This window comes from Pecten maximus, chromosome 1, assembly GCF_902652985.1.
Source record: "Pecten maximus chromosome 1, xPecMax1.1, whole genome shotgun sequence".
Lineage (NCBI taxonomy): Eukaryota > Metazoa > Mollusca > Bivalvia > Pectinida > Pectinidae > Pecten > Pecten maximus.
This window is the reverse complement of record NC_047015.1, coordinates 58,439,824-58,464,527: the sequence shown is the minus strand read 5'-3', so window position 1 is coordinate 58,464,527 and position 24,704 is coordinate 58,439,824. Positions and strand designations below refer to the sequence as shown.

Sequence of the window (24,704 nt, the reverse complement as noted above, 5' to 3'; positions counted from 1 at the left end):
ATACAACATTATAGAGTGAAGAACTCGGTGATTGGTCTGTCCGGATACAACATGTACAGAGTGAAGAACTCGGTGATTGGTCTGTCCAGATACAACATTACAGAGTAAAGAACTCGGTGATTGGTCTGTCCAGATACAACATGTACAGAGTAAAGAACTCGGTGATTGGTCTGTCCGGATACAACATGTACAGAGTGAAGAACTCGGTGATTGGTCTATCCGGATACAACATGTACAGAGTGAAGAACTCGGTGATTAGTCTGTCCGGATACAACATGTACAGAGTGAAGAACTCGGTGATTGGTCTGTCCGGATACAACATGTACAGAGTGAAGAACTCGGTGATTGGTCTATCCGGATACAACATTATAGAGTGAAGAACTCGGTGATTGGTCTGTCCGGATACAACATTATAGAGTGAAGAACTCGGTGATTGGTCTGTCCAGATACCACATGTACAGAGTGAAGAACTCGGTGATTGGTCTATCCGGATACAGCATTATAGAGTGAAGAACTCGGTGATTGGTCTGTCCGGATACAACATTATAGAGTGAAGAACTCGGTGATTGGTCTGTCCGGATACAACATTATAGAGTGAAGAACTCGGTGATTGGTCTGTCCGGATACAACATTATAGAGTGAAGAACTCGGTGATTGGTCTGTCCAGATACAACATGTACAGAGTGAAGAACTCGGTGATTGGTCTGTCCGGATACAACATTATAGAGTGAAGAACTCGGTGATTGGTCTGTCCAGATACAGCATGTACCGAATGAACAACTCATAGAAAACAATTTTAAATGTTATTTATTGGTAATTTGTTAATCTATGTAAAGAGGTGCGTCCTTTCTGACTAGGAATTAGCCGCTATGTGTTGTTGTACCCACTGTACGTATTTAAATACTCGAGTGTAAACGCCGGGCTGGTTAGGGTCTGAAACAGACAGACATTGAGGTCAAAATATGGTATATATTAACTTTATGACAATTTACTTAGTACAAGAGAGCGGTTACAATTAAGTAGATATTCCATTGATATATTTGCGACAATCACGATAGTATATGTGTATTTAGATTTATTACGTGACATTTCTTATTATGACGTCACAATACGACGTTCCTTATCCCTATAAAATGTCATAGGTAATGGGTTTTAAAGTGACATTTGTGTTTAGCCAGAACATTGATCAGGTGACTTACCCGCGAGGTCAATAATCACGTGACTTACCCGCGAGATCAATAATCACGTGACTTACTCGCGAGGTCAATAATCACGTGACTTACCTCCACATCCTATGCCCCAGGAAACAATTCCTTCCAGCTGCCATTTCCCGCCAATATTACATACCAAAGGACCACCACTGTCACCCTGACAACGACGTCAACAGTGAAGATGAAATGAATACTGTATATGGTTATGTGCACGTGTTTAGATTGTACGTTCATACATTATTTACACAACAACATTTTTGTGCCCGTGTGTCGTGTATATATGTTTCACTAGATGATATTATACCCGTGCAAACCGATGTTAAAAAATATTTAGGTTAACCTGGGGATTGATCCCCATCCAAACCTAATTACACAAGATTTTGTTTTACTAGGGACTGATTCCCGTCCAAACTGGTTTGAAGCAAGAACAGATTGTCGCATCAGGCTGTGTTTTGTATTTTTTAAGCATCTTAAACACTCCTCAAAGTGATAAGTTTCTTTGAAATTATTCTAAACCGTCTGTTCCAGATAACTTCAGGTTGAACAAACTAATACCAATATCAATGAAATAAAGAGTTTGTCATCGAGTCATTAAGATTAATAAAACGCTATATTATCGTAGGTACCATTATACTATGGTAGCACCCGTCCTAAGTACGACTGGAACCACGTATATTACCTGACATGAGTCATGGCCACCTTTGGAATAGCCAGCACATATCATCGTGTCCAACACTTGTCCGTCCAAATAGCTCGAGCTATTACACGTGTTAATATTGACGATCGGTAAGGCGGCTTGTTTAAGGACATCGGCACAACACGTACCTAGAAAATCAAGAGTATGTCATCAGCACGTCTCCATCGAGCTAGCTGTATGTTTGTGTTTTTTTTATCTTGGCCGACTACTATTGCGTTCATACCACCATAAATGCAATAATAACGCAAGTGATCAAATATGACAGCCCGCAGAGCCCCATCAAACGTCATTCAATCAAATAAGGATCGTGGCCAAATATCACAACAGACACAGTCCCAGTAAACGTCATCTACTCAAACAAAGAAACTAACCATTTTTATCTAGAACCTCACCGAATCCTCGTCACCGAATCCTGTGGTGTAACATCTTTTTTTTTTTTTTTTTTTTTTTTAAGGTTTCAAATTGAATTTTATTTTTCCAGCAAAAATTGAGGGGTGCCAGGGTTGGAACCCCGGGTTCACCCCTCTTACATCATGACGCCTCTCACAGGAGGCCTCTTTCACATCTTTCACACATTCGTTTTTCATTTCAGCCCATTTGCTCGTTTTGTAATAAAAAAAAAGAAAAATCATTCATTCTACAAACTCTTTCATACAGTATATTCATTTATATGCGTTTATATATATATTTTTTCAACAAAGCAATGTGGGAGCTACATTTGCACACATTCATGCTAAGAGCTACATTGATTGATATATTATTTTAAAATTCAACAATAAGTATACATGTAATTTCCAAAAAATCTCCAAAATAACGTATAACCATGTATGTGTGCAAATGATGTATCACCAATAGGAAACCTTAATAGAAATAGACGACACATTTACTTTACAAAGAAGAAATAATGAAAAGGAACAGAACAAACATTGAAAAGGGAAATTTGAGTATCTATACTTATCTAATACTCAAATATCACAATATATATACAGTATCCCCCATATTTAGCACACAAACTGTGTCACAAAGCTCCAAATAATTGTTTTTTGTTCACAGAATAAAGGAACTTAGTTAACTAAGGTGAATACAGCATATACACTGTCACATCTACATAAAAAAAAAAAACAAAAACAAAAAACAAAAAACAAAAAAAAACAAAAAACAAAAAAAAAACAAAAAAAAATCATCACACATCACAAAGAGAAAAGAAAAGGAAAAGACAAAAAAGAAAAAGGAAAAAGTAAAAAAATTAAACATAAATATAAACAAACAGACATGTGGCATATGTGTAATTTCAACAAGGTACATTTATGCATAAACTCTGTCTTTACATGTACACATTTTTTTACAAATGCATTCAATCAACCTAACACATTCATTCACACGTGCACTCTTATCATACATACTTGCATGCATTAATATTTGTATATGATATATAAAATGTACAGCACAGAAACAAACATGACCCCAAAAAAGTCCACTGTGTTACCACAAGGGTCAGTTGGGACTGGCATCATTTTATATATATATATTTGACTTAATTTTAAGTTGCACAATCTTACACCCAAAACATATACCCACCCACTGATACACATACACACACACACACACACATATATATACAAATGCACAATGATTTATCCACATAAACAAAACTTTATATATATTACCTTCTAATAGTTTAGATAATATAAGGTGTTTTATACATCATGAAATTCCAAATCTCACCTATGCCACATGCACTGGGGTTACAAATATACATTAAAAACACCTGTTATCAAGGAAGAAAAAGAACAATGAAATGGTAGACCTTGAAAAAAAATAACCTGACAAAAACAGCAAAAAAGAAAAGAAAAATCAATTGTTTAGGGGGTACCATTTCTGGTTAAAATTATCTATAGTATTGTTTTCTGAAGCCAAGATTCTCTCTACTTGCTTTATTTTTAGAAATTGTTTCTTACTACCATCAAAAGTTGGTAGGGTCTTTCTGAATCGACAGTTATAAATATAATATTTAATTATCAGTATTAGATAGTTTGTTATTGGCGGTCCATTGTCACAAATAAATAGTATGTCTTTGATCCCCATCTGAGCTGTTATTCTAGAATTATTTAGGTTTATATTATTCATCCAATTTCTCAATTCAATCCATATTCTATCTACTTTCCTACAATAAAAAAATAAGTGTTCAATAGTTTCAGGGGCATCCCTACAGAAGGTACATAAACTATCATCAATTGTATTAATTTGATATAGAAAAGTATTTGTAGTTAAGATCCTATGAAGAATTTTAAAATGTAAATTTTGAAACTTTGTTTCCATAGTAACCTTAAAGCTTATGGTATAGATTTTATTCCAATCAAGTTCCTCATTTCGATTTATATTTATTTTTCTAATCCATTTCTCTTGCTTTTCTATAGGGTATTGTTTATAACTTTTCACGAGAGATTTATAGACATATTTTAGATCTTTCATTTCAATAACTTTTTTAAACAAATCTGTACTTCTTCCAGTAACATGTTCTCTTCTCACATGATTTAATTTTTCTTTTGGTATCTTTTTAACTACTGAAAAATATTGTAAAAAATTGAGATTATCACATTTTATTTTTACCATATTGAAAGGTAGAAATTCCAGGTTATTATCTAAAAAATCTTTAACTGTTTTAATTCCATTTGCTTCATACAAAAGAAACTGTCTAAAGAGAGTAAGTGGTACGTAATTTAAAATATCCTCCTCGAGGACAGATGATAGGTCGTCGTCTTTATACTCTGCCCATGCTAAAATAACATCTCTCCAAAAAGGATTAGTTAAGGTGTTTGCTATTTCTTTTAGTTTTAATTTACCCAAGCTCCACATCCTTTCCCCTCCAAATTTAATAAAGTTTGTCTTTGCTAAGGATTGCCAGTGGTGTAACATCTTACCTAGAACGTCACCGAATCCTGTTGTAACATCTTACCTAGAACGTCACCGAATCCTGTTGTAACATCTTACCTAGAACGTCACCGAATCCTGTTGTAACATCTTACCTAGAACGTCACCGAATCCTGTTGTAACATCTTACCTAGAACGTCACTGAATCCTGTGTTATAACATCTTACTTAGAACGTCACTGAATTCTGTGTTGTAACATCTTACCTAGAACGTCACCGAATCCTGTGGTGTAACATTCCTGGTTATCCCTGACTGGCTGAGACGGCAGGCACGCTACATTGACGTAATCGTTAAGATGCACAGGTGTGGCCAGTTTTAGCAGTGTTATGTCATTGCTGGTGGCGTCAGGGTCGTAGTGCTCGTGGACCATGATCTTAGCGATGTCGACGGTAACCTGGTGAGAATCGTGTTGCTTCAAATGGTGTTTCCCCAGTACCAGCTGCCAGTGGCGAGGCGTCCGGTCACTATCACATATAGAGCATAATATCACTGTGTGGGCATGCGCAATGTGAACAGATGAATCTGATACTAGTTCTGGCAATAACGGATATATTTTGACAGTGTCAAAATTTGTTATACCGATACATACTTACTCCTCAAAGCAGTGTGCCGCTGTGACGGCGAAATGGGGACTGATTAAGGTCGCTCCACAAAGGTGCTCGTGAAATGATCCGAATGTCAAAGATCCTTGCCATGGCCAACTGTTCGGAACAGCCTCTTTACCTCCGACTATTTTGTTGTTTCCTAGCGACGGAGTAATAGCAGGCCTTCCACATGTTCCACTGTTAGCTTAAACAACACGCATTTATAAAAGGTTTACTTTTCACTAGTATTCACACCTTACACTCGGTATCTTTATCTACCCTACAATTTAAAGAGCTCGGTCTGTGTATTCCAGAGAAAAGCAGTTTCCGTTAAATTGTTGATATAGACAGGTACTGGTCTAATTTAGGGTCATCTTTGACAACACCAGTCTTAAAAACGTTTACACGAAACCCAATGGATAATATAACGAGCAAGCGTCTTATTGACATCAGGACTAATAGGCATCCGACAACATGTGGTTCACAGTAAATGTCTAAGATATCATGTCGTCTGAAGAAGACCGCGTATGTGATAAAGGTCACATGTAGTCTGATGTAGGTCACATGTCTCCTAATGTAGGTCAGATGTCTGATGAAAATCATATGTAGTCTAATTTAGGTCAAATGTTGTCTTATATAGGTCACATGTCGCCTAATGTAGGTTAGACATCTAAGTTCAGTCACCTGACGGGGCGACCAACAACTGTGTGGTGAGTTCAGGTGATTGAACTTACCACACAGTTGTTCGTCGCCCCGTCAGTAAAGGTGACTAAACTTATCACACAGCTGTTGTCGCCCCGTCAGTACAGGCGACTGAACTTACCACACAGTTGTCCGTCGCCCCGTCAGGTGACTGAACTTACCACACAGTTGTTCGTCGCCCCGTCAGTTGATTGAACTTACCACACAGTTGTTCGTCGCCCCCGTCCGTACAATCCCTGTGGTTGTCACACACGGCAGTGTTGCTAATGCATTTGCCGTCGGAGCAAGTGAACTGCGTCGGTGAACATGTAGCTAAAGTTTAAAAAAAAAAAAAAAAAACAATATGTGCGGATGAGGTATAAACTGCAATGAAATTATAAATACGGTGAAAATATTGCTACAAAGATGCAAAAATACTAAGGCGACAATATACAGTAGCTACAATGAAATACCAGAAAACTAACACAATCACCAGACCATGTTTAATTCTACAGACGTTGGGACTCACGGATGGGATCGTGTACTGTGTACGTGATGTTAAACCCAGCGCCTCCCTCACTGTCGTCCGTGTTGAACCGGATATACATATGGTTTCCGGTAGACGTTATCGTGCTGGGATATGTTATTCCGCAATAAGTTCCCATAAGGTGCGCATGCGCTGAAGAACCGTCATATATTTTTAGAGAGTCGTAATCACAGTCAGTGTCCTTCTCGACGTCAAAGTCCTGTTTAATGAGAAAAGGGAAACGTCGATATCAAGTCATACCATTTCATCCTTACCCTCCTCTGACCCTCGCCAAGTATTTACTCTCGTCCAAACCTCGCCCAGTGCAAGCTTGGCACAACACAATGTAAAATATGTCAGATTACACCTTAAATCACACGCTTATAGCGTGTCAATGACTCAGATTGAGACAAGGAGGTGGTTTCAAAACAACACTAATATAGCGCGTCAGTGACTCAGATTGAGACAAGGGGGTGGTTTCAAAACAATACTAATACAGCGTGTCAGTGACTCAGACTGACGCATTCAAACAATTCCAATCTTCTCATTTCATTTACAGATAATTTCCGAAGTTAAAATCTACTATATTAAAATTGGTACAGCATCATTGAAGTTTGTAAACATACATTAAAGGTGAGCGTGATGACTTTGCCAGGAGGGGCGTTTAGTGCCCAGCGACAGTTCAGATTGTCTGGGTAACGATGGCCGTCAGCGCGACCCTCAGAGATAATCACACCAGAAGTACTGTTGAGTATAGGCGCAGTCGAGGCATGACAAGCTGCGTCAGTCAGCTGTGACACAGGGGACACTTCAACAGAAATATGAACAATGTTTAGATTTAGCTTCATTTCTCATTTGCTTTTTTTCATTTTTATGTTACCGTTAGGATGGGCACGATAAACGTACCCACAAGAATTATTGTACACAGCTGTATCGCCGCTTTCATTTTATAGAATTAAGACACTTCGATGTGTAAAACAGATACGTACTTTTTGTTTTTGTCTTAAACTACTGTCACCAACATGTGAAAGTCTGCAGCCAATTGTTTTCTAATAGATAAGCCCGTGATATAAAACTATACACTCCATACCTTGTACCTTCTCAAAGGTGTACGTAGCGTTAAATCCTATGTCCTGCGTATCTGCGTCCGAGTTGAAACTAACAAACATGACGTTTGTCTTGGAGAGGATATCTGCTGGTATATGATTCCCACAAACATTGGCGAGCTCGGTTCCAGCAGATGAAGAGCCATCAAAAGCATGGACAGCATCGAACGGACAAGAGCGACCTCCTTCGACGCCAAAACTGGTAAAGTGGAGTCTGATGATATTTCCAGCTGGCGCGAAGAGTCTCCAGATACAGTGGCTGTCTGCTGGGTAGTTACTATGGAGACCAAATCCGGGGGTGGTGATTACTCCCTGGGAAGTAAAATGGATATCCTTCGTGCACGTGCTGGCAGCTCCTGGGCGTGAAGTTGTGACGGAGGCACCGGCTGTAAAGACATCGAACAAATATCATTACGTTTCATGAGCGAAGACTTATGAAGTTGAATGTCAAAAGCCCTGTGAATCACTGGCGAGTCCTAGAAACAGGAAGGAGATGTACGGATTCTGCTTCACGTTCTACTATTGGTGCTAACGTCTCAGTGCCTTATGTACGATCTCTTTGGTCCAGATAAAGGAAGAATTGCTGTGCTACCTGAGATACTGACCTACTTCGATCAGAATGGAATTGAATAAGATAGAGAATAATTTATTGAACAATATTCAAGCTTTATCAAATATCAACTTAGTATTTTCTTTGGTTGCCTGATTTTTATACAACAGAACTAAATAGTACCGGAAGTCAGATTATACCACAGAACTAAATAGTACCGGAAGTCAGATTATACAACAGAACTAAACAGTACCGGAAGTCAGATTATACAACGGAACTAAACAGTAACGGAAGTCAGATTATACAACAGAACTAAACAGTACCGGATGTCAGATTATAAAACAGAACCAAACAGTACCGGAAGTCAGATTATACAACAGAACTAAACAGTCCCGGAAGTCAGAAATCAGATGAACCATGTTTCTGCTTTTGTGTATGAAACGAAAGTTAATACTTGATTCACCAATAATGAATTTGCTCGCGGAATGCCCCATGTTAATGGGGATTGGTTCCTACGCTGATTGACTAACGATGAATGTGATCGAGGAAAGCCTGTTAATAGTTTTTATAGTGAATTGTCACTATGCTTTATTTACCAATGACAGCACTGGCGGAATGTCCCACGTTAATGGGGAATGGTAACAGTGTTTGATTCACCAATAACAGTACTGGCGGAATGTCCCACGTTAATGGAGAATGGTAACAGTGTTTGATTTACCAATGACAGTACTGGAGGAATGTCCCACGTTAATGGAGAATGGTAACAGTGTTTGATTCACCAATAACAGTACTGGAGGAATGTCCCACGTTAATGGAGAATGGTAACAGTGTTTGATTTACCAATAACAGTACTTAAGGAATGTCCCACCTTAATGGGGAATGGTAACAGTGTTTGATTTACCAATAGCAGTACTGACGGAATGTCCCACGTTAATGGGGAATGGTAACAGTGTTTGATTTACCAATAACAGTACTGGCGGAATGTCCCACGTTAATGGGGACACCGTTAAATACAATAACTTGACACTGACCGTCTACAGCTGACCAGTAGGGTTAAATACAATAACCTGACACTGACCGACAACAGTTGACCAGTAGGGTTAAAATACAATTACAGGATACTGGCCGTCTACAGCTGACCAGTAGAGTTAAAATACAATTACGGGATACTGACCGTCGACAGCTGACCAGTAGGTTTAACATACAATTACAGGATACTGACCGTCGACAGCTGACCAGTAGGTTTAACATACAATTACAGGATACTGACCGTCGACAGCTGACCAGTAGAGTTGAAATACAATTACGGGATACTGACCGTCGACAGCTGACCAGTAGGTTTAAAATACAATTACAGGATACTGACCGTCGACAGCTGACCAGTAGAGTTAAAATACAATTACGGGATACTGACCGTCGACAGCTGACCAGTAGAGTTAAAATACAATTACGGGAGACTGACCGTCGACAGCTGACCAGTTGGTTTAAAATACATTTACAGGATACTGACCGTCGACAGCTGACCAGTTGGTTTAAAATACAATAACCTGACACTGACCATCAACAGCTGACCAGTTGATTTGAAATCCCGTGTATTGGTCGCTGCTATCCGAAGTAAATACAACTACAGCATGGTTGCTATTAACAACGACTGGAGCAGGCGCTGAACTTCCACAATACTCTCCTACAGAATTAAATCATATTAAGGTTAATCCAGTATACTTATGCCATCAAGTCAATTCAATGATTTATCATGAACTCTTCAAATGTTTGATAACTTGCAATATATACTGTATTTATTTTCTTCTGAAATAACGCATTGCCACAACACCATCAATCTATGTCAATATGATCACTCAAAGACATTACAGTGTATGTTTAGAAGCCGGCTACTCACCAATGACCTGGAGTGACCCTCCATTATAGACCGTCACCTTATCGTAAGTACATCCATTGGACGACTCCACATTGAAATTGTTGTTGAATGTAAGTTGTATTACCTGTTTGTAGTACAGAAGTTGGCAACACATTTTTTTCCGTAAGAATCTTTTTCATTGGTTTAAACATTTATGTTATCAGTCCATACTACTTGTAACGTCGCATTTGATTGGCTGATACAGCGGCGTAATATTTTCCACGAAAAAAGTATATCAACTACATGTATAAGGATAAACTTGGCGCCATAACACAAAAAAGCATATACACTAATTAAAAGTGATTTGAGTTGCGGCTCAAATTGATTGATACACAATTTTATGGAAAATCTTTAATTTATTTAAACGGAATTACAACAATTAAAATAAAATTTCTCCATTTTCCATTTGAAGCATTACCCAGGAACAACCGAAATCCCTGATGATGATGATGATGATGATGATGATGATGATGATAATGATGATGATGGTGGTGGTGATGGTGATGGTGGTGATGGTGATGATGATGATGATGATGGTGATGATGATGATGATGATGATGATGCCTTAGCTGATGATGATGATGATGATGATGATGATGATGATGATGATGGTGATGGTGATGATGATGATGATGATGATGATGGTGATGATGATGGTGATGGTGATGGTGATGATGATGGTGGTGATGATGATGATGATGATGATGATGATGGTGGTGGTGATGATGATGGTGATGGTGATGGTGATGATGATGATGATGATGATGATGATGTGTTGCTGATATGATGATGGTGATTGTGGTGGTTGTTGTGGTATGACTGATGATTTGATGATGATGATGATGATGATGATGGTGGTGGTGGTGGTGGTGATGATGATGATGATGATGATGATGATGATGATGATGATGATGATGATGATGATGATGATGATGATGGTAGTGGTGGTGGTGGTGGTGGTGGTGATGATGATGGTGATGATGATGGTGATTGTGATGATGATGGTGATTGTGGTGGTGGTGATGGTGATGGTGATGATGATGATGGTGGTGGTGGTGGTGATGGTGATGATGATGATGATGATATGAGTGGGGGTTGGTGGTGGTGGTGGGTGGTGGTGATGTGTGTGTGGTGCTTGTGGTGGGTGTGGTGTTGTGGTGGTGGTGTGGTGTGGTGTGATGGTGGTGGTGGTGGTGGTGGTGGTGGATGGTGGTGGATGGTGGTGGTGGTGGTGGTGGTGGTGTGTGTGATGGTGTTGTGGTGGTGGGTGGTGTGGTGGTGGTGTGGTGGTGGTGTGGTGTGTGGTGGTGGTGGTGGTGGTGTTGTGTGGTGGTGTGGTGTGGTGGTGTGTGTGGTGTGGTGGTGGTGGTGGTGGTGGTGGTGGTGGTGGTGGTGGTGTGGTGGTGTGGTGGTGGTGTGTGGTGTTGGTGGTGGTGGTGGTGTGATGGTGGTGGTGTGGTGGTGGTGGTGTGTGGTGATGCATGTGAGTGGTGGTGTGGTGGTGGGTGTGGGTGGTGGTGGTGGTGGTGGTGGTGGTGTGGTGGTGGTGGTGGTGTGGTGGATGGTGATGATGATGGTGATGGGATGTGATGGTGGTGGTGTGGTGTGTGTGGTGGTGTGGTGGTGGTGGTGGTGGTGGTGATGCCGATGGTGTTGTGGTGGTGTGTGTGTGGTGATGGTGTGATGGTTGCTGCGTGCTGGTGGTGGTGGTGGTGGGTGGTGGTGGTGGTGTGTGTGTGGTGTGGTGCTGGTGGTGATGTGTGAGTGTGATGGTGTGGTGGTGGTGGTGTGGTGATGTGTGATGTGATGTGGTGGTGGGGTGGTGGTGGTGGTGGTGTGGTGTGATGTGGTGTGATGATGTGATGGTGTGGTGGTGTGGTGGTGTGGTGGTGTGGTGGTGTGTGGTGGTGATGATGATGATGGTGTGATGGTGTGGTGGTGGTGGTGGGTGGTGTGATGGTGTGGTGATGTGGTGTGGTGGTGGTGGGGGTGTTGGTGATGTGCTGTTGATGTGGTGTGATGGTGGTGGTGGTGGGGGGGTGGGTTGGTGTGGTGGTGATGTGGTGATGATGTGGTGATGATGGGTGGGTGGTGGTGGGTGGTGATGGGTGGTGGTTGGTCGGTGGGGTGGTGGGTGGGTGTGGGTGGGTGTGGTGGGTGTGGTGGTGGCGTGGGTGGTGGGGGGGGTGTGGTGAGTGGTGTGCTGATGTGGTGGTGGATGATGATGTGGGGGTGTGGTGGTTGGTGGGTGGTGGTGGTGGTAGGTGTGCGCTGGTGCTGGTGCGTGGTGGTGGTGAGATGGTGATGGTGATGGGGGTAGGTGTGGTGGTGTGGTGGTGGCTGTGTGGTGGTGGTGGGTCGTGGTGGGGTGGTGGGTGGTGGTTGGTGGGGGGATGGTGGTGGGCTGGTGGGTGATGGTGGGTTGGGTGTCCCTGGTGTGGGTGTGGTGAGTGATGGATGATGGGGTGCGGCTGATTGGTGGGTTGGAGGTGTGCGGTGGGTGGTGGTGGTGTGTGGTCCTTTGTGCTGTGGGTGTGTGATCGGGTCTGGTGGTTTGTTGTGGGTTGATGTGGTGATGGTATGGTGATGTGTGATGCGTGGTTGGTTCTGTCGGGGTGGTGTGGGTGGATGGTGTTGATGGTTGGTGGTGGTGGTTCGTGGTGGTGGTGGGTGGTGTGTGGTGTTGGTGCTGTTGTGGTTGTTTTGGTGATGGATGGGATGGGTATGGTTGGTGGTGGTGGTGGGTGGTGGTGGTGGTGGTGGTGGTGACTGTGGTGGTGGTGGTAGTTGAGGTGGGGCGGGGTGGTGGTGGTGGTGGTGGTGGTGTGATGATGTGATGTGGTGGTGTGATGGTGGTGGTGGGGTGGTGGGGTGGTGATGGTTGGTGGTGGTGGTGGTGGTGGTGGTGGTGGTGGTGGGGTGGTGGTGGTGATGGTTGATTGGTGAGATGGTGGTGTGTGTGGGTGGTGATGGTTGTGGTGATTGTGTGGTGGTGGTGGTGGTGGTGGTGGTGGATGGTGGTGGTGGTGTGGTGGTGGTGGTGTGGTGCTGCTGATGATGATGATGATGATGATGATGGTGTGGTGGTGGTGGTGGTGGTGGTGGTGGGGGGGGTGGTGGTGGTGGGGTGGTGGTGGTGGTGGTGGTGGTGATGATGGGTGGTGATGATGATGGTGATTGTGGTGGTGGTGATGGTGATGATGATGATGATGATGATGATGATGATGGTGGTGGTGGTGGTGGTGGTGATGATGATGATGGTGGTGGTGGTGGTGGTGGTGATGATGATTCACCTTTCCGGCGGGGACGTTGATCACCCATCGACACGACATTTTAGGTGAATAATTGTTAGGATAATTCTTGCTGCTGAAACTACCGGAAGTGCCGTTATTATCTGCCTTGTTTCCACATCCGGAATCACCAACATGCGTGAATACACCGGAAGAAGATGTGGTCGAGACTGCGCAATTGCGTTCGTCGGAATTATCGCCACAGTCATTATCACCGTCACATTTCCAGGAGGATGGTATGCAAGAGTGATCCGGGCAGGCGAATTCACCGGCATTACAATTAGCTGTAAGATAAACATCAAGATGTTACATTTTTTGCAAAAATTCTGTAGCGGACTAAACCAATCAAGAGACGAATCAACGAATACTGGGTTAGTCGACCAACTAATTAAATTCTACAAAATATGACTAACTGATCAACGAAAACCGGGTAAGTCGACGAACTACATGTACTAATAATTATATTCTACAAGCTAGAATTAACTGATCACCGGATACCGGTTTTTACAAACTTAGATCTCATTCGTCCAATAATGCTCTGGACCAAATTTTCATCAAAATTCAGTAAGGCGTTCAGGTCTAGTAGGGATTTAAAAGATTTACCTCAATTTCCCCTATTGGGCCCCGCCCCTTTGGCCCAAGGGGAGCCTCAAACTCCTTAATATAACATGAGATCTCCTTTGCCTAATAATGCTCTAGACCAAATTTCATCAAAATCTATTAAGGCGTTCAGGAAAAGTACGGATTTAAAGCATTTTCCTCAATTTCCCCTATTTGGCCCCGCCCCTCCTATCCCAGGGGAGCCACATCCTCCGTTTGTAAAACTTTTGGTTTCCATTGCCTCATTATGCTCCAGACCACATTTCGTCAAAATCCATTTCAGCGTTCAGGACCAGTAGGGATTTAAAGGATTTACCTCTATTTCCCCAATTGAGCCCCGCTCCTCTCGCCCCGGGGAAGTCCAACCCCTCCGTTTATACAACAATTGATCTCCTTTGCTCCGTATACTCTAGACCAAATTTTAACAAAATCTATTCATGCGTTTAGTACAAGTAGGGTTTTAAAGGGAAAATTGACAGACGGACCAACGGACGAAGGACGCCGCGCCATGAAATAAGCTCACCGGGCCTTTGGGCCAGATGAGCTAAAACTTTGGTTTTTGAACAGTTAAATCACTCCTGTATGCGCACTGCCAAATAAAAGGTAAAAGTAAGACATACCAGCACCCGAACCGGAACAGGAAGCTTCATCACTGTGATCTCCGCAGTCGTTGTCCCCGTCACACAGGAAGCTGTGAGGGATACACTTGTGATTAGGGCACATGTGATCATTCCCTCCGCAAGAACCTTGGACAAGATACAAAATTGTGATTACCTACTCCACACTTATTTATTTGTATCAATGGCGTTTTATCTTATCTGTTGTTTATTTTATAGTTTTGTGTTGTGTCATTCGATCGATTTACATTGTAAACTCATAATAACGGCCAGTAAAACAATCTTATTATAGGAACGAGTCATATAATATATTATACATACTAGAATGGGAACGAGTCGTATAATATATTATACATACTAGAATGGGAACGAGTCGTATAATATATTATACATACTAGAATGGGAACGAGTCATATAATATGTTATACATACTAGAATGGGAACGAACCGTATAATATATTATACATACTAGAATCGGAACGAGTCATATAATGTACTATACATACAATGTTATATACTCAATATCTATATTGCCGACAATGGCAGGTGTAGTCTACGATCACACAATATGGGTGCATATAATACGCCCTAATAAAAGCTTGGCCAGGTGTAGACTACCCCGATTGTGGAAACGTACGGTCAAACATCACCTTCGGGACGAGATGACATAAGCAGTAAACACCTTCGCCTAGAGAAGTCAGCTCGTCACGTACATTTCTAGTAGGGGAGCGAGTCAGAGAACTATCTATACATACCGATGTTTAGGTCTCGAACAACTTATTATTTCACTATATCTTATTACCAATGACTCAATCCCCTCAATCGCTAATTTGAAGTTAAAATGTTGTGAAATTTATATCAAATTAAAGTTTGAAGATTTCCCTACCAGAAAAATGATGTTATTGGATAGGTTTAATAGCATAAAATAGCACACCTGTACTTGGAAGACAGTAACCCCTACCTGGGGAATTCCCGCCTTTTTACTACATCTTTCTATTTATACCAGGAGTGTATATTTTTGATTTTTGAAATCTCAAGACCCTACTCTTTATTCATTCTCGTATATAGAAAGTACTCATTGCGTGTGTTATTTACTCAGGAAATAGCTACAAACTCAAGAAACACATTTTCTGCAGGGAATTGGTTCAGGTGAAACACCAGCTGAATGGCTGAATTAGTTGTGTGAGACCTTTATTGTTTTTATCACGAGTACAAAATGGCGGCATTATGAACTCCGTATAACAGTTATGTAGTCGACGTGTGATATGTAACTCTACCATACATATTGTATACATATATTATTTCGTTTTATGTACAGTTGTATGATATATGTACACTAAATCTATATTCGATATGGTTGAAGGATGATTTCGATATATATTGTGTATCCAGAAAATTTCGTGAAAAACAAACAGCGAACACTCACTAGTGGACTGGATAAATCTGTAATTTAACTGAAATCCAGAGAAATGGACACTGTCGTCTGTGATAAACTCGAGGAAGAGATGGGTTCCAGACGAAACGACGCTCACTGACTGGGTACCACAGAACTTGCCTATCAGCTTGGCCCCGGACGAGGATCCGTCATACACCGCGAGGAAGTCATAGCTACATCTAAAACAGTCAGTTAATCATTGGACAGTCTAGTTTAGTTTAGTTTAGTGTATTCAACTTGAAGCCTTACGGCTCATAAGTATAACATAGAAGCATCAGCATACACATATATACAATACGTAACTAATTGTTATAGAGGATGAACAAAACAGTAGGCGTAACTGGTGAAAAGCATCCGCAAACATTGATTTTAACAACAAAAGCACAATTTGTCAGAGTATTCAGGGGGTGGATAAAACAATAAACATAACTGGAGACGAGTACCTTAAGTCATTAATAAAAAGTAAATAATACAGTTTGTAAGAGTAGATAGATAGTAGTTACCAAACAATAGGTATTACTAATATAAGTATCTAGGATTTTTCAAATGCAAATATATACTTCGTGAGAATAATTACATGATGAACAAACAATATATATAAATAGATATAAATAGAGATAAGTAACTAACATCGTTAATACAACACTAAATACAAAGTGTACATAATTTAGATGAATAGTTAGGGTATGAACAAAAAATAGGTATAGCTGGAGATAAACACGTACAAACGATATTGATCTATACTAAAGGTTGGAATCCCGACCGTAGTAACCAGCTTGACTGTAAATATTTTCCAAGATTACATAACTCTTTTTTATTGTGAACAGAAAGCAATTGGACAAGTTTAAAAGAAGACGGGTGATTCCAATAATATTTTTAATGAATCTTTTTCGAATATCAACATATAGTGGACAAATAAGGATGAAATGGAATTCGTCCTCTACTTGGTTCTGGTTGCAATAACGACATGACCTATTTGACCTTGGAATATTACGATACCGGCCTTCTTCTATATAAAGCTTATGCGATGAAAGTCTTAATTTCGAAATAAGTTTGCGATACGGATCAGGAATAGATTTTGTTAGATAGAATTGCAGTGTGAAGGTGTCAACAATATATTTATACAGATAACATTTAGAAGATCTTTCAATAAATTCATTTCTTGCTTGAATAAAAGCATCAATCAAACTCTGCTTAAAGCAATGTAAAAATACCTTTTCATTATCAACATAATGAGTTAACCAGACACTACCGAAACCAGAAGACAATAATAATTTGTTAGTCAAGAAGGTTTGTTTGAAACATATTTGCAAGGCAGACTAAGTGGAAGGTTTTTATCAACTTATATAACCTTTATAAAGTATACCTGGTCGTTCTATAACGACATGTGATTACAAACATGATCATGTGATTACAATTATAAACATGTGATTACAAACATGATCATGTGATTACAAACATGATCATGTGATTACAAACATGATCATGTGATTACAAACATGATCATGTGATTACAAGCATAAACATGTGATTACAAACATGATCATGTGATTACAAACATGATTAATGGACTGTCCTAAAGCCGGAAAGAAACAATCATTCAAATTCAGTCCATATTTCATCAAGTCCCGGTGAGCGAGCACGTGATACACATGGATGCTAAAAAACATAAAACTCTCAAAGTTTGAAATCGTCTATTAGAGAGAACTATTATAGAATTCGTTATTTCCATTTTGATGACATGATTGTACAATGGACAGAAAACAATAACACGAATGTGATGATGGAACTGTACAATGTCGGGAAGCTTTTCAAATCAGCGTTACCGAGTAAACGTTTACAGTAATAGACACTGCAAACCAGTGACGGTAAATCAAACCAATAATCGAGCCTATAGTTTAGAAAGTTAAAGGATACATGACTATAACATCCTCATATACTGAAATAAACTTTTTATTGAAGGTTTGTAGGTGTGGCATTACAGAGCATTTGTCCTAGTATCTTAGTGGGAACTCATTGTGGATATAGAAAGCGCCTTTGGATATATCCTTTAGACCATCATAAATGTTAATCACTACTTTTTTGTACCAGTCTTTATAAAGAATTGTTTTCCCTAACACATATTTGTTTGTTATACTAAAGTTGTATTTTCAAGAGAAGCTCATCATTTACTAAATTGACATGATGCAAATTGAATTGATACCATGATCTAAACACATCTTTCCAAAATTATTTTTTATGTCCGGTAAACTACACTTTCCTTGAATTGTTTGCTACGACAAGTATTTTGGGTGGGCTACTTCATCATTCCGCTAATCTGTTTAAATTCGTTAAATCGCAAATAGTTGAGTCCGCTAAATAAGATCACAGAAAATAAAACGTTAAATCGAGATTGAAATGAGTGTTCTCCTTTTCAAACATTGTTTTGTGGTGAATAACGCAATCGCTACTCACTGATTATCGGCCTCCAGGTGGAAGTTTGCTGAGGTCAGCCGGATGACCTTGCCAGTTGGAGCATTGATCCTCCACGTGCAGTCATTGTTATTTCCATATTTCGAGCTGGAGGATCCGTATCCACTTTGTGAGAGGATACGCCCGTAGTTACTGGTCAGATACGACGGACTATTACAACCAGAATGGCCATAATCTGAAAAGTTATATCAAATGATAGCACGTCAAATGATAGCACGTCAAATGATAGCACTACAAATGATAGCAAGTCAAATGATAGCACGTCAGATGATAGCACGTCAAATGATAGCACGTCAAATGATAGCACTACAAATGATAGCAAGTCAAATGATAGCACGTCAGATGATAGCACGTCAAATGATAGCACGTCAAATGATAGCACTACAAATGATAGCACGTCAAATGATAGCACGTCAGATGATAGCACGTCAGATGATAGCACTGCAAATGCTATTTTGAAACCAGGAACAATTACACCAACAAAACTGTTATGAATATTCCCGTCTATTTATGGTTCAAACAATGTTGTTTCTTGTAAGAAAATGGACCAGAAATCAACCGCAGAATGCCTTACTGTTTCTAGTTGGAGACGGTTTATTGTGAGTAATGGTGTTGTTGTTGTTTCTAGTTGGAGACAGTTTATTGTGAGTGATGGTGTTGTTGTTTCTAGTTGGGGACAGTTTATTGTGAGTGATGGTGTTGTTGTTTCTAGTTGGAGACAGTTTATTGTGAGTGATGGTGTTGTTGTTTCTAGTTGGGGACAGGTTATTGTGAGTGATGGTGTTGTTGTTTCTAGTTGGAGACAGTTTATTGTGAGTGATGGTGTTGTTGTTTCTAGTTGGAGACAGTTTATTGTGAGTGATGGTGTTGTTGTTTCTAGTTGGAGACAGTTTATTGTGAGTGATGGTGTTGTTGTTTCTAGTTGGAGACAGTTTATTGTGAGTGATGGTGTTGTTGTTTCTAGTTGGAGACAGTTTATTGTGAGTGATGGTTGTGTTGTTTCTAGCTGGAGACAGTTTATTGTGAGTGATGGTGTTATTGTTTCTAGTTAGAGACAGTTTATTGTGAGTGATGGTGTTGTTGTTTCTAGTTGGGGACAGTTTATTGTGAGTGATGGTGTTACTGTTTCTAGTTGGGGACAGTTTATTGTGAGTGATGGTGTTGTTGTTTCTAGTTGGAGACAGTTTATTGTGAGTGATGGTGTTACTGTTTCTAGTTGGGGACAGTTTATTGTGAGTGATGGTGTTACTGTTTCTAGTTGGGGACAGTTTATTGTGAGTGATGGTGTTGTTGTTTCTAGTTGGAGACAGTTTATGTGAGTGATGGTGTTGTTGTTTCTAGTTGGGGACAGTTTATTGTGAGTGATGGTGTTGTTGTTTCTAGTTGGAGACAGTTTATTGTGAGTGATGGTGTTGTTGTTTCTAGTTGGAGACAGTTTATTGTGAGTGATGGTGTTGTTGTTTCTAGTTGGGGACAGTTTATTGTGAGTGATGGTGTTGTTGTTTCTAGTTGGAGACAGTTTATTGTGAGTGATGGTGTTGTTGTTTCTAGTTGGAGACAGTTTATTGTGAGTGATGGTGTTGTTGTTTCTAGTTGGAGACAGTTTATTGTGAGTGATGGTTGTGTTGTTTCTAGCTGGAGACAGTTTATTGTGAGTGATGGTGTTATTGTTTCTAGTTAGAGACAGTTTATTGTGAGTGATGGTGTTATTGTTTTTAGTTGGAGACAGTTTATTGTGAGTGATGGTGTTGTTGTTTCTAGTTGGGGACAGTTTATTGTGAGTGATGGTGTTACTGTTTTTAGTTGGGGACAGTTTATTGTGAGTGATTGTGGTGTTGTTTCTAGTTGGAGACAGTTTATTGTGAGTGATGGTGTTGTTGTTTCTAGTTGGGGACAGTTTATTGTGAGTGATGGTGGTGTTGTTTCTAGTTGGGGACAGTTTATTGTGTGCGATGGTGTTGTTGTTTCTAGTTGGAGACAGTTTATTGTGAGTGATGGTGTTGTTGTTTCTAGTTGGAGACAGTTTATTGTGAGTGATGGTGGTGTTGTTTCTAGTTGGGGACAGTTTATTGTGAGTGATGGTGTTGTTGTTTCTAGTTGGGGACAGTTTATTGTGAGTGATGGTGTTGTTGTTTCTAGTTGGAGACAGTTTATTGTGAGTGATGGTGTTGTTGTTTCTAGTTGGAGACAGTTTATTGTGAGTGATGGTGTTGTTGTTTCTAGTTGGAGACAGTTTATTGTGAGTGATGGTGTTGTTGTTTCTAGTTGGAGACAGTTTATTGTGAGTGATGGTGTTGTTGTTTCTAGTTGGAGACAGTTTATTGTGAGTGATGGTGTTGTTGTTTCTAGTTGGAGACAGTTTATTGTGAGTGATGGTGTTGTTGTTTCTAGTTGGAGACAGTTTATTGTGAGTGATGGTTGTGTTGTTTCTAGCTGGAGACAGTTTATTGTGAGTGATGGTGTTATTGTTTCTAGTTAGAGATAGTTTATTGTGAGTGATGGTGTTGTTGTTTCTAGTTGGGGACAGTTTATTGTGAGTGATGGTGTTACTGTTTCTAGTTGGGGACAGTTTATTGTGAGTGATGGTGTTGTTGTTTCTAGTTGGAGACAGTTTATTGTGAGTGATGGTGTTACTGTTTCTATTTGGGGACAGTTTATTGTGAGTGATGGTGTTACTGTTTCTAGTTGGGGACAGGTTATTGTGAGTGATGGTGTTGTTGTTTCTAGTTGGGGACAGTTTATTGTGAGTGATGGTGTTGTTGTTTCTAGTTGGGGACAGTTTATTGTGAGTGATGGTGTTGTTGTTTCTAGTTGGAGACAGTTTATTGTGAGTGATGGTGTTGTTGTTTCTAGTTGGGGACAGTTTATTGTGAATAATGGTGTTACTGTTTCTAGTTGGAGACAGTTTATTATGAGTGATGGTGTTGTTGTTTCTAGTTGGGGACAGTTTATTGTGAGTGATGGTGTTGTTGTTTCTAGTTGGGGACAGTTTATTGTGAGTGATGGTGTTGTTGTTTCTAGTTGGAGACAGTTTATTGTGAGTGATGGTGTTGTTGTTTCTAGTTGGAGACAGTTTATTGTGAGTGATGGTTGTGTTGTTTCTAGCTGGAGACAGTTTATTGTGAGTGATGGTGTTATTGTTTCTAGTTAGAGACAGTTTATTGTGAGTGATGGTGTTGTTGTTTCTAGTTGGAGACAGTTTATTGTGAGTGATGGTGTTGTTGTTTCTAGTTGGGGACAGTTTATTGTGAGTGATGGTGTTACTGTTTCTAGTTGGGGACAGTTTATTGTGAGTGATGGTGTTGTTGTTTCTAGTTGGAGACAGTTTATTGTGAGTGATGGTGTTACTGTTTCTATTTGGGGACAGTTTATTGTGAGTGATGGTGTTACTGTTTCTAGTTGGGGACAGGTTATTGTGAGTGATGGTGTTGTTGTTTCTAGTTGGGGACAGTTTATTGTGAGTGATGGTGTTGTTGTTTCTAGTTGGGGACAGTTTATTGTGAGTGATGGTGTTGTTGTTTCTAGTTGGAGACAGTTTATTGTGAGTGATGGTGTTGTTGTTTCTAGTTGGGGACAGTTTATTGTGAATAATGGTGTTACTGTTTCTAGTTGGAGACAGTTTATTATGAGTGATGGTGTTGTTGTTTCTAGTTGGGGACAGTTTATTGTGAGTGATGGTGTTGTTGTTTCTAGTTGGGGACAGTTTATTGTGAGTGATGGTGTTGTTGTTTCTAGTTGGAGACAGTTTATTGTGAGTGATGGTGTTGTTGTTTCTAGTTGGAGACAGTTTATTGTGAGTGATGGTTGTGTTGTTTCTAGCTGGAGACAGTTTATTGTGAGTGATGGTGTTATTGTTTCTAGTTAGAGACAGTTTATTGTGAGTGATGGTGTTGTTGTTTCTAGTTGGAGACAGTTTATTGTGAGTGATGGTGTTGTTGTTTCTAGTTGGGGACAGTTTATTGTGAGTGATGGTGTTACTGTTTTTAGTTGGGGACAGTTTATTGTGAGTGATTGTGGTGTTGTTTCTAGTTGGAGACAGTTTATTGTGAGTGATGGTGTTGTTGTTTCTAGTTGGGGACAGTTTATTGTGAGTGATGGTGGTGTTGTTTCTAGTTGGGGACAGTTTATTGTGTGCGATGGTGTTGTTGTTTCTAGTTGGAGACAGTTTATTGTGAGTGATGGTGTTGTTGTTTCTAGTTGGAGACAGTTTATTGTGAGTGATGGTGGTGTTGTTTCTAGTTGGGGACAGTTTATTGTGAGTGATGGTGTTGTTGTTTCTAGTTGGGGACAGTTTATTGTGAGTGATGGTGTTGTTGTTTCTAGTTGGAGACAGTTTATTGTGAGTGATGGTGTTGTTGTTTCTAGTTGGAGACAGTTTATTGTGAGTGATGGTGTTGTTGTTTCTAGTTGGAGACAGTTTATTGTGAGTGATGGTGTTGTTGTTTCTAGTTGGAGACAGTTTATTGTGAGTGATGGTGTTGTTGTTTCTAGTTGGAGAGAGTTTATTGTGAGTGATGGTTGTGTTGTTTCTAGCTGGAGACAGTTTATTGTGAGTGATGGTGTTATTGTTTCTAGTTGGAGACAGTTTATTGTGAGTGATGGTGTTGTTGTTTCTAGTTGGAGACAGTTTATTGTGAGTGATGGTGTTGTTGTTTCTAGTTGGAGACAGTTTATTGTGAGTGATGGTGTTGTTGTTTCTAGTTGGAGACAGTTTATTGTGAGTGATGGTGTTGTTGTTTCTAGTTGGAGACAGTTTATTGTGAGTGATGGTTGTGTTGTTTCTAGCTGGAGACAGTTTATTGTGAGTGATGGTGTTATTGTTTCTAGTTAGAGATAGTTTATTGTGAGTGATGGTGTTGTTGTTTCTAGTTGGGGACAGTTTATTGTGAGTGATGGTGTTACTGTTTCTAGTTGGGGACAGTTTATTGTGAGTGATGGTGTTGTTGTTTCTAGTTGGAGACAGTTTATTGTGAGTGATGGTGTTACTGTTTCTATTTGGGGACAGTTTATTGTGAGTGATGGTGTTACTGTTTCTAGTTGGGGACAGGTTATTGTGAGTGATGGTGTTGTTGTTTCTAGTTGGGGACAGTTTATTGTGAGTGATGGTGTTGTTGTTTCTAGTTGGGGACAGTTTATTGTGAGTGATGGTGTTGTTGTTTCTAGTTGGAGACAGTTTATTGTGAGTGATGGTGTTGTTGTTTCTAGTTGGGGACAGTTTATTGTGAATAATGGTGTTACTGTTTCTAGTTGGAGACAGTTTATTACGAGTGATGGTGGTGTTGTTTCTAGGTGGAGACAGTTTATTGTTAGTGATGGTGTTACTGTTTCTATTTGGGGACAGTTAATTGTGAGTGATGGTGTTACTGTTTCTAGTTGGGGACAGTTTATTGTGAGTGATGGTGTTGTTGTTTCTAGTTGGAGACAGTTGATTGTGAGTGATGGTGTTGTTGTTTCTAGTTGGAGACAGTTTATTGTGAGTGATGGTGTTGTTGTTTCTAGTTGGGGACAGTTTATTGTGAGTGATGGTGTTGTTGTTTCTAGTTGGAGACAGTTTATTGTGAGTGATGGTGTTGTTGTTTCTAGTTGGAGACAGTTTATTGTGAGTGATGGTGTTGTTGTTTCTAGTTAGAGATAGTTTATTGTGAGTGATGGTGTTGTTGTTTCTAGTTGGGGACAGTTTATTGTGAGTGATGGTGTTGTTGTTTCTAGTTGGAGACAGTTTATTATGAGTGATGGTGTTACTGTTTCTATTTGGGGACAGTTTATTGTGAGTGATGGTGTTGCTGTTTCTAGTTGGGGACAGTTTATTGTGAGTGATGGTGTTGTTGTTTCTAGTTGGAGACAGTTTATTGTGAGTGATGGTGTTGTTGTTTCTAGTTGGAGACAGTTTATTGTGAGTGATGGTGTTGTCGTTTCTAGTTGGGGACAGTTTATTGTGAGTGATGGTGTTACTGTTTCTATTTGGGGACAGTTAATTGTGAGTGATGGTGTTACTGTTTCTAGTTGGGGACAGTTTATTGTGAGTGATGGTGTTGTTGTTTCTAGTTGGAGACAGTTTATTATGAGTGATGGTGTTGTTGTTTCTAGTT

At 40.1% G+C, this 24,704-nt stretch overlaps 1 protein-coding gene across 2 annotated transcripts in view; it reads right to left on the bottom strand.

The window, feature by feature from the left end:
- Nucleotides 1-789: 789 nt before the first annotated feature.
- Nucleotides 790-24,704, bottom strand: part of LOC117339329 (suppressor of tumorigenicity 14 protein-like) — a 32,165-nt gene continuing 8,250 nt past the window's right edge. The window contains exons 2-16 of one of the 2 annotated variants that reach the window (XM_033900874.1): nt 18,598-18,790; nt 16,135-16,322; nt 14,718-14,837; nt 13,495-13,775; nt 10,184-10,286; nt 9,845-9,970; nt 7,721-8,122; nt 7,257-7,438; nt 6,634-6,850; nt 6,327-6,437; nt 5,433-5,628; nt 5,044-5,303; nt 1,891-2,036; nt 1,284-1,368; nt 790-933 (exon numbers count right to left, since the gene is read on the bottom strand). In XM_033900874.1, the coding sequence (XP_033756765.1) occupies nt 854-933; nt 1,284-1,368; nt 1,891-2,036; nt 5,044-5,303; nt 5,433-5,628; nt 6,327-6,437; nt 6,634-6,850; nt 7,257-7,438; nt 7,721-8,122; nt 9,845-9,970; nt 10,184-10,286; nt 13,495-13,775; nt 14,718-14,837; nt 16,135-16,322; nt 18,598-18,790 (2,690 nt within the window). In that variant the 3' untranslated portion in view covers nt 790-853. Of the gene's footprint in view, nt 934-1,283; nt 1,369-1,890; nt 2,037-5,043; nt 5,304-5,432; nt 5,629-6,326; nt 6,438-6,633; nt 6,851-7,256; nt 7,439-7,720; nt 8,123-9,844; nt 9,971-10,183; nt 10,287-13,494; nt 13,776-14,711; nt 14,838-16,134; nt 16,323-18,597; nt 18,791-24,704 lie in introns of both variants that reach the window. The other variant, XM_033900865.1, reaches the window with a different exon arrangement.